This window comes from Schistocerca piceifrons, chromosome 4 (genome assembly GCF_021461385.2).
Source record: "Schistocerca piceifrons isolate TAMUIC-IGC-003096 chromosome 4, iqSchPice1.1, whole genome shotgun sequence".
In the NCBI taxonomy this organism is placed as follows: domain Eukaryota; kingdom Metazoa; phylum Arthropoda; class Insecta; order Orthoptera; family Acrididae; genus Schistocerca; species Schistocerca piceifrons.
The window spans coordinates 474147268-474160402 of NC_060141.1; the positions used below are offsets into that span (position 1 = coordinate 474147268).

The following is a 13135-nucleotide window of genomic DNA, read 5'->3' on the forward strand; positions in this document are numbered from 1 at the left end:
CATCCAATATACCTCCCCATGCATTTATTGAAGACACACTCTGGCATACAACGACTAACATCTTACACTCAGGAATTTTGGTATAGATCTTTATCCACTGTTGTAACTCGCACCTCTCTCACAAACATGGACAAAATTATGGTGTATTTATGGTCAACAAAAAGTGACTGATATTCCAGGCATATATCAGGAGGGCATAGTGAAGTCAGATCAGAATCAGTGTCTGACAACTATCTTCTTGCCTTCTGTCTCCACCTCAAATGGTCAGAGAATGTCAATTTGTCTTTCAGTACACAATGTTTGCAGACCTGCAACATATTTTTTTCTGAGTGGGATCTCTCGTCCTCACTAAAAAGATATCCAAATACAGCTCTAGACCATGATGAAATGTGTAATGAAATCCTCATATAAAATGCAAGAGCCACATCTCACTATTTTTAATTGAATCTGGCTTGAGGGTGAGCCAAGCCCCCCCCCCTCCCCCCCAATTGAAATAACAAAAAAACACACACACAAATGAGAGCCATTAAGTACAAGCAAATCTGTCATACTAATGTCATTTGCAAGTGATTTAAGTGCATGGTAAGCCAATGACTGTCAAGGTCTCTTGAGACAGAGGGCCTGTGTCCACTTCTGGGACACAGGGAGGTGCAGTGTCCTCTGACCGAAACTGCCCAGTGGATTAAAGATGTGGACCAGTGGGCCGGACACTGTGGATGTGCTTTTTACACAGTTTCCCCACATCCGACTAGGTTGATACCATGCAGCTACCTGCATCCTGTCTAAGTTACACAATTTGCAAACCTTTCCTTACTTGCATGTGAGGTAACTCTAGGTACAGATAAGTAGGATATGCCAGTTAAGGGGGAGGGAGGAGAAGTAGCAGCATCGGGAAGGGCACCCTGCCACCCATTACCACTAAAAATTCCGCATTGATGTAACATACCAATCCCTTGGAGACATGGGATAAGTCCAAAAGGAAGAAGGAGACATGCACAGTCAACGGAAACTATAGTCTCGCCAACCTTATACACTGATGACTTCTGCCTCTACTGCAGTTCTTCTAAGGTAAGGATCATCAAGCATCAAGTACAGTGGTCTGTAAGGAAAGCAGAATATTGGGCATGTGAACATGGCTCCCAATTTACCGCTACCAAGATGTGTATAATGCATTTTTGTCAACATAGAAGCATTCATCCAAATCCAGAATTGTATCGTTATCCAAATGTGACAGCTCAGATTTGCCAGTTAAAACTTAATGTCCTATGCAATCTCAGTAATACTTCTTGAGATGAAAACCATTCAAAAACTTTATGACTCTACAGAGCTCTCATTTATTAATTTTTAGGTTATAGAAGCCTGGCCAATGGATCAGCGGTACTCTTGGCATTGTGACTGATAAATCTGATCCACCATTGTGAGATCAGACTTGTGTCTGTCGCTTTCCAGACAAGCTTTGTAGACAGCCTCCTGACAGAGGCAGGGATTGCCCCCCTCCCCCCTTCAACTCTCCTCCCATGGGTTAGGTGCCCCCATTACTTCTCAACAGTACCATACATGTCTTTAACCATCCAGAACGTCCAAATCAACACCTCTTTCCTAATATGGATGTATGACCTCCGGAAAACTGCCTTGGTCTGGAATTCTGATATTGACCTGATTTTTACTTAACTCCTCTCATTCCTTTTACTTTGTCACACTTGTGAGAACTCCCATGGCACATGCACAATCCACAAATTTGCATGGATTTTTCTCTTGGCCTAAAGGATGTGATAGACCCCTCTGTTTTCACTCAGTTGTTACTCTTGGTAGCTCAACTCAGATAACATTTGTACACATGGTTCAAGTGTTGAAGACCAGACACACTCCCTTTATTTGCACTAGGAGTAGCAAGCAATACTCCCTGCCTGTTGATTGCAGTGTGTTTGCTATGGGATTGGTGGCCATGACATGTGCTCTTCATTGTATCGATATTCAGTCACACAAGCCTCTCCTGACATGCGTTGACTCCATGAGCCTACAGACTCTTACCCACGGTTAGTCGTTGCATCCATTGGTTATGCACATTCAAGATCTCATCTAAGACCTCCATGACAACAGGAGGGAAATTGTGGATTGACTCACCAAGGATACTAATTGGAAACACACCCCAGAAACAACATTATATCACAGGTTCTTAGTGGCATGGCACAGTAAGTGGAGTGCCATGGCCACAAACAGTAGGACCTGTTTCAGTCCCCAAATGTAGGTTACTAGGCGCTGTTGTAACTGTAATGTAAGGATTTTTCATAGCACATGAGTGCCCTGTGTTGGGACTGATTACTCCACACCCACTTATAGTGTCCACCAGGCTGTGCTTCCTTGCCTATAAGTGGTGTTGTAAACCTGTCTCATAGAAACGTTTGCTTAATAACAACATAGCAGTGCACACTACCCAATTTGTCAATCAGTCCCTTAACTTCTACCTTCCAGCCATTACTGCACAAAATTTTCAAGAATTCCCCAGGTCCATGCCTATACTTATTCATGGTTCAGCATTACAATAAAAATCAGTTTCTGTTGAACTGTAGTGTACACAATTACAATGTATGACACAAAAATAATTTTCAAGTAGAGTTGGCTTCCTTGTGTAGTGTTCAAAATGGAGATATGTACTCAGGTGCAAATTATTCAACTAGCTGCCATCCTGAACAAAACAAGAAATTGGAGACACCAACCAGTTACAAACATACTTCATTGCCTACTCTTTCTACAAATTATATGATTATTTAGATTCAAGGATTGAAACTTTTGTTAGCTGCATGGCAAGTAGTAGTGTTCAGGTTAAAGCTGGACGACAAGTAATGATGTACTGTATGCAGCACTCACTACTTATTGATGTAGGTAACTATTTTCTTTGAAAAATAGCAGTTTAATCAAGCAAACTTAAAGCTACCATAAGGAGATAAACACAGCTTTTTAGTATAACAGAGGTGGCAGCAGCTGCTTTCAAAGTAGCTGTTTTCTTTCTGATTTACTTGATTAAATTTAATTGACATAAGTGTGAATAGCATCAAGCAACTTAGTGGTATTTTTTTGTTAATGTAATATACAGATTAAGTTTCTATAGTTTACTTTTTTTATGTTAATGTGTACCTTGACCTTTTCCACTTAACTAAAGGTTCTCCTTCTTGATGGGATTTATGAAACATGATGGGTGAATAATGAATAAATGGAAATAGTTTCTGCCAATTTCTTCCTCCATTCTTTGCTCACTTGTTCAAATATGCGGGTAATTATGAGTAGAGAAAGTCCATCATATTGGCAAATTCCCTCCTTGTTTAATCTCTAATGAGTCTGATATTTCTCCAATGAATTTTACTTTAGATTTTGTGTTCTCTTATCTGCTCCAAAGTCTTATGGAGTTTTCTATAAATTTAGCTTAGCTACATACTCATAAGCCTTTTGAAGATATATGAATGCACCTCAGTATTTGTTTAGTCCTTTCGTTGATTTCATTTGCACAGGATCTTCTTCTATGGTTGACATTTGCATAATTCTGTTTTATTAATCAGCTGTGAAATTAATTTTGTGTAATGATCAACAATCTGTTTTGGATATATAAACTGCAGTTGTAACATTGTTTTTCTTTCTTTCTTTCATCTGTTAACTGCAAACTATATATTAGCCACTATTAAAAGTATTGTGATAACTGTCCTCTACAATGCAATGACTTATAAATATGTGTATATTGCAGGTGAACCATTTTCCAGGTTCTGGATATATCACGAATAAAGTAGACCTTTCTACATCAAATCTGCCATACATACCTGCAGCATTCAGATTGCCTAGGGATAAGGAAAAGTTTCTTCAGTATGTGAGTATCCATATGGTCATTGTAATAACTTCTAAATCATAACATCTGGTGTTATAACTTTTTTTCACAGCTTTTAAAACAATTTTAAACATCATGTATGAACAAGAACCTGGCTTTGACAACTAGTTTCTAATACTTTCTTCTTTACCATGTGGCCCCTGGGACCATCAAAGTAATGCATGAATAGACAGAAGAACCCATTACTTTTTCATTACAATATTAGTGATCAGTCATTAGATAGAATCACAAGCAAAAAGTATCTAGCAGTACCATCTGAGGCAATTCAAAATGGAATATCCACATAAAACACATTGTATAAAAGATTCATAGCAGGCTGAGCTTCATGGAACAAATCCTAATAAAATATTATTTTAGCACAAAGGATGTAGCTTATAAAGTTCTTGTTCATGTACAAAGGTAGTAGCCTACAAAACCATTGTACAACTGGTCCTTGAACATTGGAAGGAGAAGATTGCTACTCAATCAATAGAGAAGGTGTTGAGTCACAGTCAGGCACTATGAAAAAATTGCTATGTATATTTAGGTAGTGGATCAATGGATCAAATCCTTCATCAGACATAGAAAATTGAGCACACAATCACACAAGCACATTCCTCACGGACATGGCTACTGTTGTCTCCGGGCACTAAAGTCCAATTGTTGTTAGTATAATGGATTTTCAATTGCATGGTTCTTGAATATTGCTTATCATATTGAAACATTCCAGGTAAGATTACTGGAGGTTCAGAGAATATCCAAAGCAGAACAGCATGTTTTATCGCTGGTTTGTTTAGTACGTACAAGAGTATTGCAGAGAAGTTGTTGTCCATCAAAGAGAGGTGTACTATTAAAATTCTTAGAAAGCACATTCCAAGAAGAGTCATATTAATTCCATCCACAAATATCTCACAAAGGACCACTGAAGGAATCTGGGATTGTAGGGAGGCCTACAGACAGTTGTTCTTTTCATTCATCATTTGCAAATGTAACAGGAAAGAAAGAAAAATAGTGGTGCATGAATTACCCCCTACCACACACTGTAAGGTGTGTTGTACAGCATAGATAGACACATATTTAATATGAATATTTTTAATTTTTATAAGCAGGCACATGGCTATCAGATTTTTGTAAATTTTTATGTTTATGATACACGAAGTTCAGAACTTGAATATCAGCCTGCCTATGCCATTTAATATGGTTCTCAGAAATTCTCAGGATAATCAACTTTGAGGTAGGACAATTTTTGATTTGCCATGTAGCTCTATCGATACCACTCTAGACAGGTCATAGCTGAATTGCTGGTTCAAGTGTTGTTTGGATAATTTTTGTGTTGTTTTTGTTCAGTTCAAATACCATAAAATTTAAATATAAAATTAATCAAATCTGTACTAATTAACATGTATATAATTAACATATTTTATGAAAAATGCATGTCTGACATACAATTGAAGATTTTCATGCACAGTGCGACAGAACACTATCTGCAGCTTCAACAGTGAATGTAGAAATGCTACTACAGCCACAGCTGCCCCTTTCAAAAGAAGTCTAATCCCTACTAACTGTTGTTGAATTTATCAAAAGCTTAAGCCCCAAACAGCTGTAGCTCACTTCGCAGGTAATTTTACTGGTGTAAGCATTGGGCCAGTGGCATGAGATCTTGGTTTTGGTAACCATTATCAGCATTTTTATAAACCCAGGAGATAATGAGTACTGCTTTCTCTGTATAAGGCCCTCTCTTCCCCTCAACTCACATGCAATGTTCGTACAAAATGATAATTAAATATGAGTTAATTATCATGTATTTGATGCATTTTATATTTAAATGACACAGATATTCAAACTGAATTAAACAAATTAAAAGAAAAGTAGCAAACTGGGCTCGAAGCAATCATCCAGGAATTTATAGTCTTGAGCACTATCTATAGAGCATGTCATCCAGCAAATCTGAGAATTTTTTTAGTCACATGCCAAAAATATAAAAAAATGCTGTGTGGTTCCCTTGTTAGGAAAAAGGTTTAATAAAGTATTGATAATTTAGATTTAATTTAGAAATAGAAACATAATTGTTTATGATATTGCTCAAGAACAGTGATATGAACAGTCAGGTAGTGACGGAGGCCAATACTAAAGTGCTGCTGGTGCTTTGAGCTTGCAGAAGATAGTAAGAGCAACATTAAAACCAAGCTGAAGCAATCACTGCTGGTCAGAGTCTTTAAATTCTACTCTCTGTTGATCTGCTGCTCTATTTTGTGTTATCTGCTAACCAGTATGCACACATATTTCACTGCTGTGTCTAAAAGACCACATTTCCTGTAACAGCCAACTGAGGGACATCCACAGTCCCCACTGCCTTAGCTTGCAGTATATCACCATGTTTTCTCTTTCTGCTTGCTAAGGTTGCCCAACCAATATGTGGCATCTGGATACCACTTGTGAGCAACAGTCTGACACATCTCTAACCAAACAGCATGCAGCTCTGGTTTGCTTATAGCAATGCTGTAATTATGTCACCAACTGCAGTTTTCACACAGACAATCTCTGAGGAATCTTTACCAGCCAAAACATTTCCGTTCACTTGTTACTACAGTTTGTTGCAGCTGCTTAATCACAATATTTTCAGCAAGTAGACTAAACCAAACAGTAAACTAGTTGGACTGCTTTTTAGGCTTAATTTCCCAGTGTATGTTCACATGTGTTGCTCACTGGCTGTGCCATCCATTGTTGGCGTGAAATGTTCTAAATTTTAGATTTGCATAAATAAATATTCTTCTGTTCAAACAATGGAAACTCCAGGATGGTATGAAACAATATTATGAAATGGAAGGTTGCTGCTCAACAAGTAGCAGGGATGCTGAGTATCAGATAGGCACAACAAAAAGACAGAAGGGTTACAGGAACGTAGGATGCATTGCAGAGAAAGTTCCCACTTGTGCAATTCAGAAAAGCTGGCATTGGTGGGAAGGATCCATATGGTACAGGGTATGAAGCAGTCACTGAAATGGAGGGTATCATGTTTGGATGCATGTTAAGCAACAGGGTGATCCACTTGTTTCTTGGCCACCGTTTGTTGATGGCCGTTCATGCAGACAGACAGCTTGTTGATTGTCAAGCCTACATAGCATGCAGCACAGTGGGTCCAGCTTAGCTTGTAGATTACCTGACTGGTTTCACAGGTAGCCCTGGCTTTGATGGAATAGGTGATATTAGTGACCAGACTGGAGTAGGTGGTGGTAGGAGTATCTACGGGACAGCCCACTGACTGGCTAGCTCAATTTCTTGATCTGAATCCCTTAGAACAACCATGCTCAGGAAGTGGTTGTAATAGTGCATGCCAAGCACTTCAACAAATATATGACTATAATGTATATGTAATGATACGTTAGTTTCAGGTGCTGATATTCAGGACAGTAATAACACTCATCTTATCGGGAGACTGAGGGCACTGGATAAACTTTCTATTTATTGTAAGCTTTTAACTGAATACTGATACAATCTCTCGATATACCACAGCATCATCCGCAAAAAGCTCAGTGAACTTCTGATGTCATCCACAAGGTCATTTATGTATATTGTGAATAGCAACGGTCCTACGACACTCCCCTGCGGCACACCTGAAATCACTCTTACTTTGGAAGACTTCTCTCCATTGAGAATGACATGCTGCATTCTGTTACCTAGGAACTCTTCAACCCAATCACACAATTGGTCTGATAGTTCATATGCTCTTACTTTGTTCATTAAACGACTGTGGGGAACTGTATCGAATGCCTTCTGGAAGTCAAGAAACACGGCATCTACCTGGGAACCCGTGTCTATGGCCCTCTGAGTCTCGTGGATGAATAGCGCGAGCTGGGTTTCACACGACCGTCTTTTTCGAAACCCAATTCTGATTCCTACAGAGTAGATTTCTAGTCTCCAGAAAAGTCATACTCGAACATAATACGTGTTCCAAAATTCTACAACTGATCGACGTTAGAGATATAGGTCTATAGTTCTGCACATCTGTTCGACATCCCTTCTTGAAAACGGGGATGACCTGTGCCCTTTTCCAATCCTTTGGAACGCTGCGCTCTTCTAGAGACCTACGGTACACCGCTGCAAGAATGGGGGCAAGTTCCTTCGCATACTCTGTGTAAAATCGAACTGGTATCCCATCAGGTCCAGCGGCCTTTCCTCTTTTGAGCGACTTTAATTGTTTCTCTATCCCTCTGTCATCTATTTCGATATCTACCATTTTGTCATCAGTGCGACAATCTAGAGAAGTGCAGTCTTCCTCTGTGAAACAGCTTTGGAAAAAGACATTTAGTATTTCGGCCTTTAGTCTGTCATCCTCTGTTTCAGTACCATTTTGGTCAGAGAGTGTCTGGACATTTTGTTTTGATCCACCTACCGCTTTGACATAAGACTAAAATTTCTTAGGATTTTCTGCCAAATCAGTACATAGAACTTTACTTTCAAATTCATCGAACGCCTCTCGCATAGCCCTCCTCACACTACATTTCGCTTCGCGTAATTTTTGTTTGTCTGCAAGGCTTTGGCTATGTTTATGTTTGCTGTGAAGTTCCCTATGCTTCCGCAACAGTTTTCTAACTCGGTTGTTGTACCACGGTGGCTCTTTTCCATTTCTTACGATCTTGGTTGGCACATACTCATCTAACGCATATTGTACGATGGTTTTGAACTTTGTCCACTGATCCTCAACACTATCTGTACTTGAGACAAAACTTTTGTGTTGAGCCGTCAGGTACTCTGAAATCTGCTTTTTGTCACTTTAGCTAAAAAGAAAAATCTTCGTACCTTTTTTAATATTTCTATTTACGGCTGAAATCATTGATGCAGTAACCAGTTTATGATCGCTGATTCCCTGTTCTGCGTTAACTGTTTCAAATAGTTCAAGTTTGTTTGTCACCAGAAGGTCTAATATGTTATCGCCACGAGTCAGTTCTCTGTTTAACTGCTCAAGGTAGTTTTCAGATAAAGCACTTAAAAAATTTCACTGGATTCTTTGTCCCTGCCACCCGTTATGAACGTTTGAGTCTCCCAGTCTATATCCAGCAAATTAAAATCTCTACCCAGAACTATAACATGGTGGGGAAATCTACTCGAAATATTTTCCAAATTATCCTTCAGGTGCTCAGCCACAACAGCTGCTGAGCCATGTGGCCTATAGAGACATCCAATTACCATGTCTGAGCCTGCTTTAACCATGACCTTCACCCAAATTATTTCACATTTCGGATCTCCGTCAATTTCCTTCGATACTATTGCACTTCTTATCGCTATAAACATGCCTCCCCCTTCACTGTCCAGCCTGTCTCTGCGGTATACATTCCAATCTGAGTTTAGGATTTCATTACTGTTTACGTCTGGTTTCAGCCAACTTTCTGTCCCTAGTACTATATGGGCATTGTGACTGTTTATTAATGAGAGCAGTTCTGGGACCTTTCTATAGATGCTCCTGCAGTTTACTACTAGCACATTAATATTGTTATTCCCTGTTGCATTTTGCCTACTCTACTACCTTGCCGCATCTCAGGAGGCGTCTTGTCGGGCCTAGGGAGGGAATTCTCTAACCTAAAAAACCCACATGTGCACTCCACACGTATTCTGCTACCCTTGTAGCCGCTTCCTGCATGTAGTGCACGCCTGACCTATTCAGAGGGACCCTACATTTCTCCACCCGATAGCGGAGGTCGAGAAATTTGCACCCCAGATCTCCGCAGAATCGTCTGAGCCTCTGGTTTAAGCCTTCTACTCAGCTCCAAACCAGAGGACCGTGATAGGTTCTGGGAACTTCAGATAGTTAGCTCAGATTCCACCCCGCGAGTGAGGCTTTCCACCTTCACCAATTCCGCCAACTGCCTGTACGAACTGAGGATGACCTTTGAACCCAGATGGCAGGAGTCATTGGTGCCGACATGAGCAACAATTTGCAGTCGGGTGCACCCAGTGCTCTCTATCGCTGCCGGCAGGGCCTCCTCCACATCTCAGATGAGACCCCCCGGCAAGCAGACAGAGTGAATACTGGCCTTCTTCCCCGACCTTTCTGCTATTTCCCGAAGGGGCTCCATCACCCGCCTAACGTTGGAGCTCCCAATAACTAATAAACCCCTCTCCCCGTGTGCCTGCTCGAACCTTGCTGAAGGAGCAGCCACATGTCCACTCACAGGCAGAGCGGGCGATGCCACACGGCCAGCTTCCACATTGACCCTCCGCCTTGTGCACCGCGAATGCCGTTGAACCCGCCACTCCCCTTGGAGAGAGGGTGGCCCAACCGAGCCCGGTACCTGCAAAGATGTCTCGATAGCGGGGACAGTGGGTGAAGCGTGTAACACCTGGGGTGTACCCTGCAATGCATCAGACTCCCCACTGCCGCTACACTGCGAGGCAGCAGCCTGAAGATGGCTGACCGTGGCCATCAACATGTTCAGCTGTTCGCGAACAGTGGCCAGCTCCTCCTGCGTCCGTACACAGCAGTCACACATCCTATCCATCCTAAGAAATCAATTTACTGTAGAGAGCTAATCAACTTTTAACTAGACTGCTAATTCACTAAAGGTGGCTGATAGTTGACTAAACTGTGGTTGCTAGACACTTCTTGTAGAAAACAATGAAAATAGCACTACCTGTCTCTGGACTGTATTGAAAACAAACACTAGCAATACTGGCACTATGGTTGACTAAAGGGACTCTCTCTGACTGTATTCAAAACAAACACGAAATCTATGGAACACTATTATTAGCACTCAACAATTAAAGCTTCCTAAAAACAAAAACACGTGGAAGAAGAAGTGACAAGTAAGAAAAATACAGTTAATACTTAAATTAACGTAGCTCGCTGCACAGCAGATGTGAAGCAGACGGCAAAATTTTGGAGTTCAGAGGCTTTTTGTTGCCACCATTTGTTCTTGATTGCTTGTATTTCACTCTGACATTTCTGCTTGAGCTCTTAAAGTGTTTTCTTTTCTGTGCAGGACAGATCTGGAGCAAGCATCCCACTTTGCAGTGATGATGGCACATTCTCTGCAGCCCCTTTGATGATGTTCTTTAATGCGGTCCATTGTTGTTCGACATAATCTGTGATTGCTGGAGATTTGTGGAATTGTTCTGACAGCTTGTCTTGGAAGTGTGAGTGAACGTATTTGTTCTGCAGGTTTCTGTGTGGTGGGTTTGAGAAATGGAATCGGGGCTTACAGTACTTTTGTAACCTCAGACAGCTAACTAAAAGTATATGACCAGTCCAGCAATCATCGATGTTTCGAGCTGTTTTTTTTTGTGGCGGTGTTCGTAGCGACAAACGCTTTGGCTGTAGAAATGGCTTACGAAGTCACCGCCACACTTTTAATAGCGGGCCGACCGGTCCGCTGGAACAGTAAACAGAAAGATGAAACCCCAAACACTCATATTAAATAAAAGTCGGTACTTATCTTTTATTAATGAAGATACAGTAAAACAGTAGTGAACTCGGTGTCTACAGAGATCTGTCTAGTTCGAGTCGGAGCGGCTAGGTCAGCGTCGGCTGACGACAAACAACAACTCTGCTGCGATGAACACACAACTGACTACCAAGTACACAATTCGGAGGCGAGTATACAACTGAGCGGCGAATACAGAACTGTCCTAGCGCTCGCGACTCCAGCGCTTAAGAAGCCAGAAGCCAGCGGTGGCGCGCGCAGACTTGCGGCGATTTCCTGTATCGCTGGCGCTGCTTATACGGACGGCGTCCGGACTTCGATGCTGCCAACCTTTTGGCAGCGGGCTCGGTTGGCATTACTGGCTAGGACATAACAGTTTTTGTGATGAGAATGTCTTTCTTGTCACGTGGTCGAATGATGACATAGTCTATAAGATGCTAGTGTTTGTAGTGTGGGTGCATCCATGTGGTCTTATAGCAGTTAGGCAAGCGGAATTGCGTATTGACGATGAAGAGCTCGTACTCAGCATATAAACCAAGAAGTAATAGCCAATTTGCATTGCAGTTTCTGGCCCCTTGTTTATTCATGATGTCTCTCCAAAAACATTTGTCCCTTCCCACTCTGGCACTGAAGTCACCCAGTAGGATTAATTTATCTTTAACAGGTATCTTAGAGAGAGTACTGTTCAGCTAGTGGTAGAACTGATTCTTTGAATCTTCATCGTTATCTAAAGTAGAAGCATGTGCAGAGACAAAGGTGATGAAGCTGTCTGAACCTAGGGGTATTCTAAGAGTTATGAGCCTTTCATTAATTGAAATGGGTGAGAGTTGATGTGCATTCACTATTTTTGTTTTTACAGCAAGTCCTACCCATGGATGCGTGGCTCTCCTGCGTCCTTTCCTTTCCAGTAGATGGTGTACCCTGAACTTGCCTCAGTGATGTGTCCTTCACCTGATAGTCTAGTTTCATTCAAGGCAGCTATATCTATATCTAGCCTAGCTAGTTCATGGCTGATAAGAGCAGTTCTTCTCTCTGGTCTCTTACTGTTCATGTCCAGGAGGGTCCTGACATTCCATGTTCCTATAGTCATTATCATTTCATTCTTTTTTGGTTTTCATCTGCAGTATAAGGAGTGACCTTCTGGGTGCGGATTCCCAGCCTGGTTCAGGTGTGAATTCTGATATTTAGCCTACATTTTCTAGGGCCTTCCCCATTCAGGGTGGGCAGCAGTCATCCCAAATAGGCCCACCCAGTCACAGATGCAGGACCAGATCCCCGAGTGGTCACACAGGTTCTCAGGGAGGTGACCATCGCACACCTGCTGCCAATGTTCAGGTCCAGACTAGTAGCTTCCAGCGTCACTCAAAGCCTGATACCTCTGTCCTTACACCATCGCCATTGGGCTTTAAAGAAAATGACAGGAGAAACTGCCATTTGCATGATTTTGTTTACAGTGGATTACAGCTTGCAAGGAGTAGGCCCAACTCACACACTATGATTCTGGAACAGTTCATCACGGCACATATGTATAAAACATATGACTACAGGTACCAGAATTGCAACGGACTGCTGTGAGCTTAATGATGGCTGAGCGGCGCCTTTACAGTTGGTTCGTCTGCCATGACCTCTTCTGCCTCCAAGATCGTTGAGTACCTGTGCGATAAAAGAGTCTTCTACCGCTTGTTTCACCATTGGGTCGAGGGTAGGATAGTAGAGAGGAAAGTGAAAGACACCCTTGGGCCTTGAAACCTAATACTGTTGGCATTGAAAAAAACCAAGAGTTGGCCAAGGGAGGCTGATAGGAAAGAAAACAGAAGAAGCCTGACACAAGTAAGTGGAAGTAATGTCAGACTTAGCTAAGGGC

The 13135-nt window shown here is 41.6% G+C and overlaps 1 protein-coding gene across 3 annotated transcripts in view; it reads left to right on the top strand.

Moving 5' to 3' along the window:
* Positions 1-13135, top strand: part of LOC124796320 (probable tubulin polyglutamylase ttll-15) — a 62677-nt gene that overhangs the window by 16602 nt on the left and 32940 nt on the right. For all 3 annotated transcript variants that reach the window (XM_047260450.1, XM_047260451.1, XM_047260452.1), the window contains exon 4: positions 3737-3856. In XM_047260450.1, coding sequence (XP_047116406.1) covers positions 3737-3856 — 120 coding nt within the window. The remainder of the gene's footprint in view (positions 1-3736; positions 3857-13135) is intronic.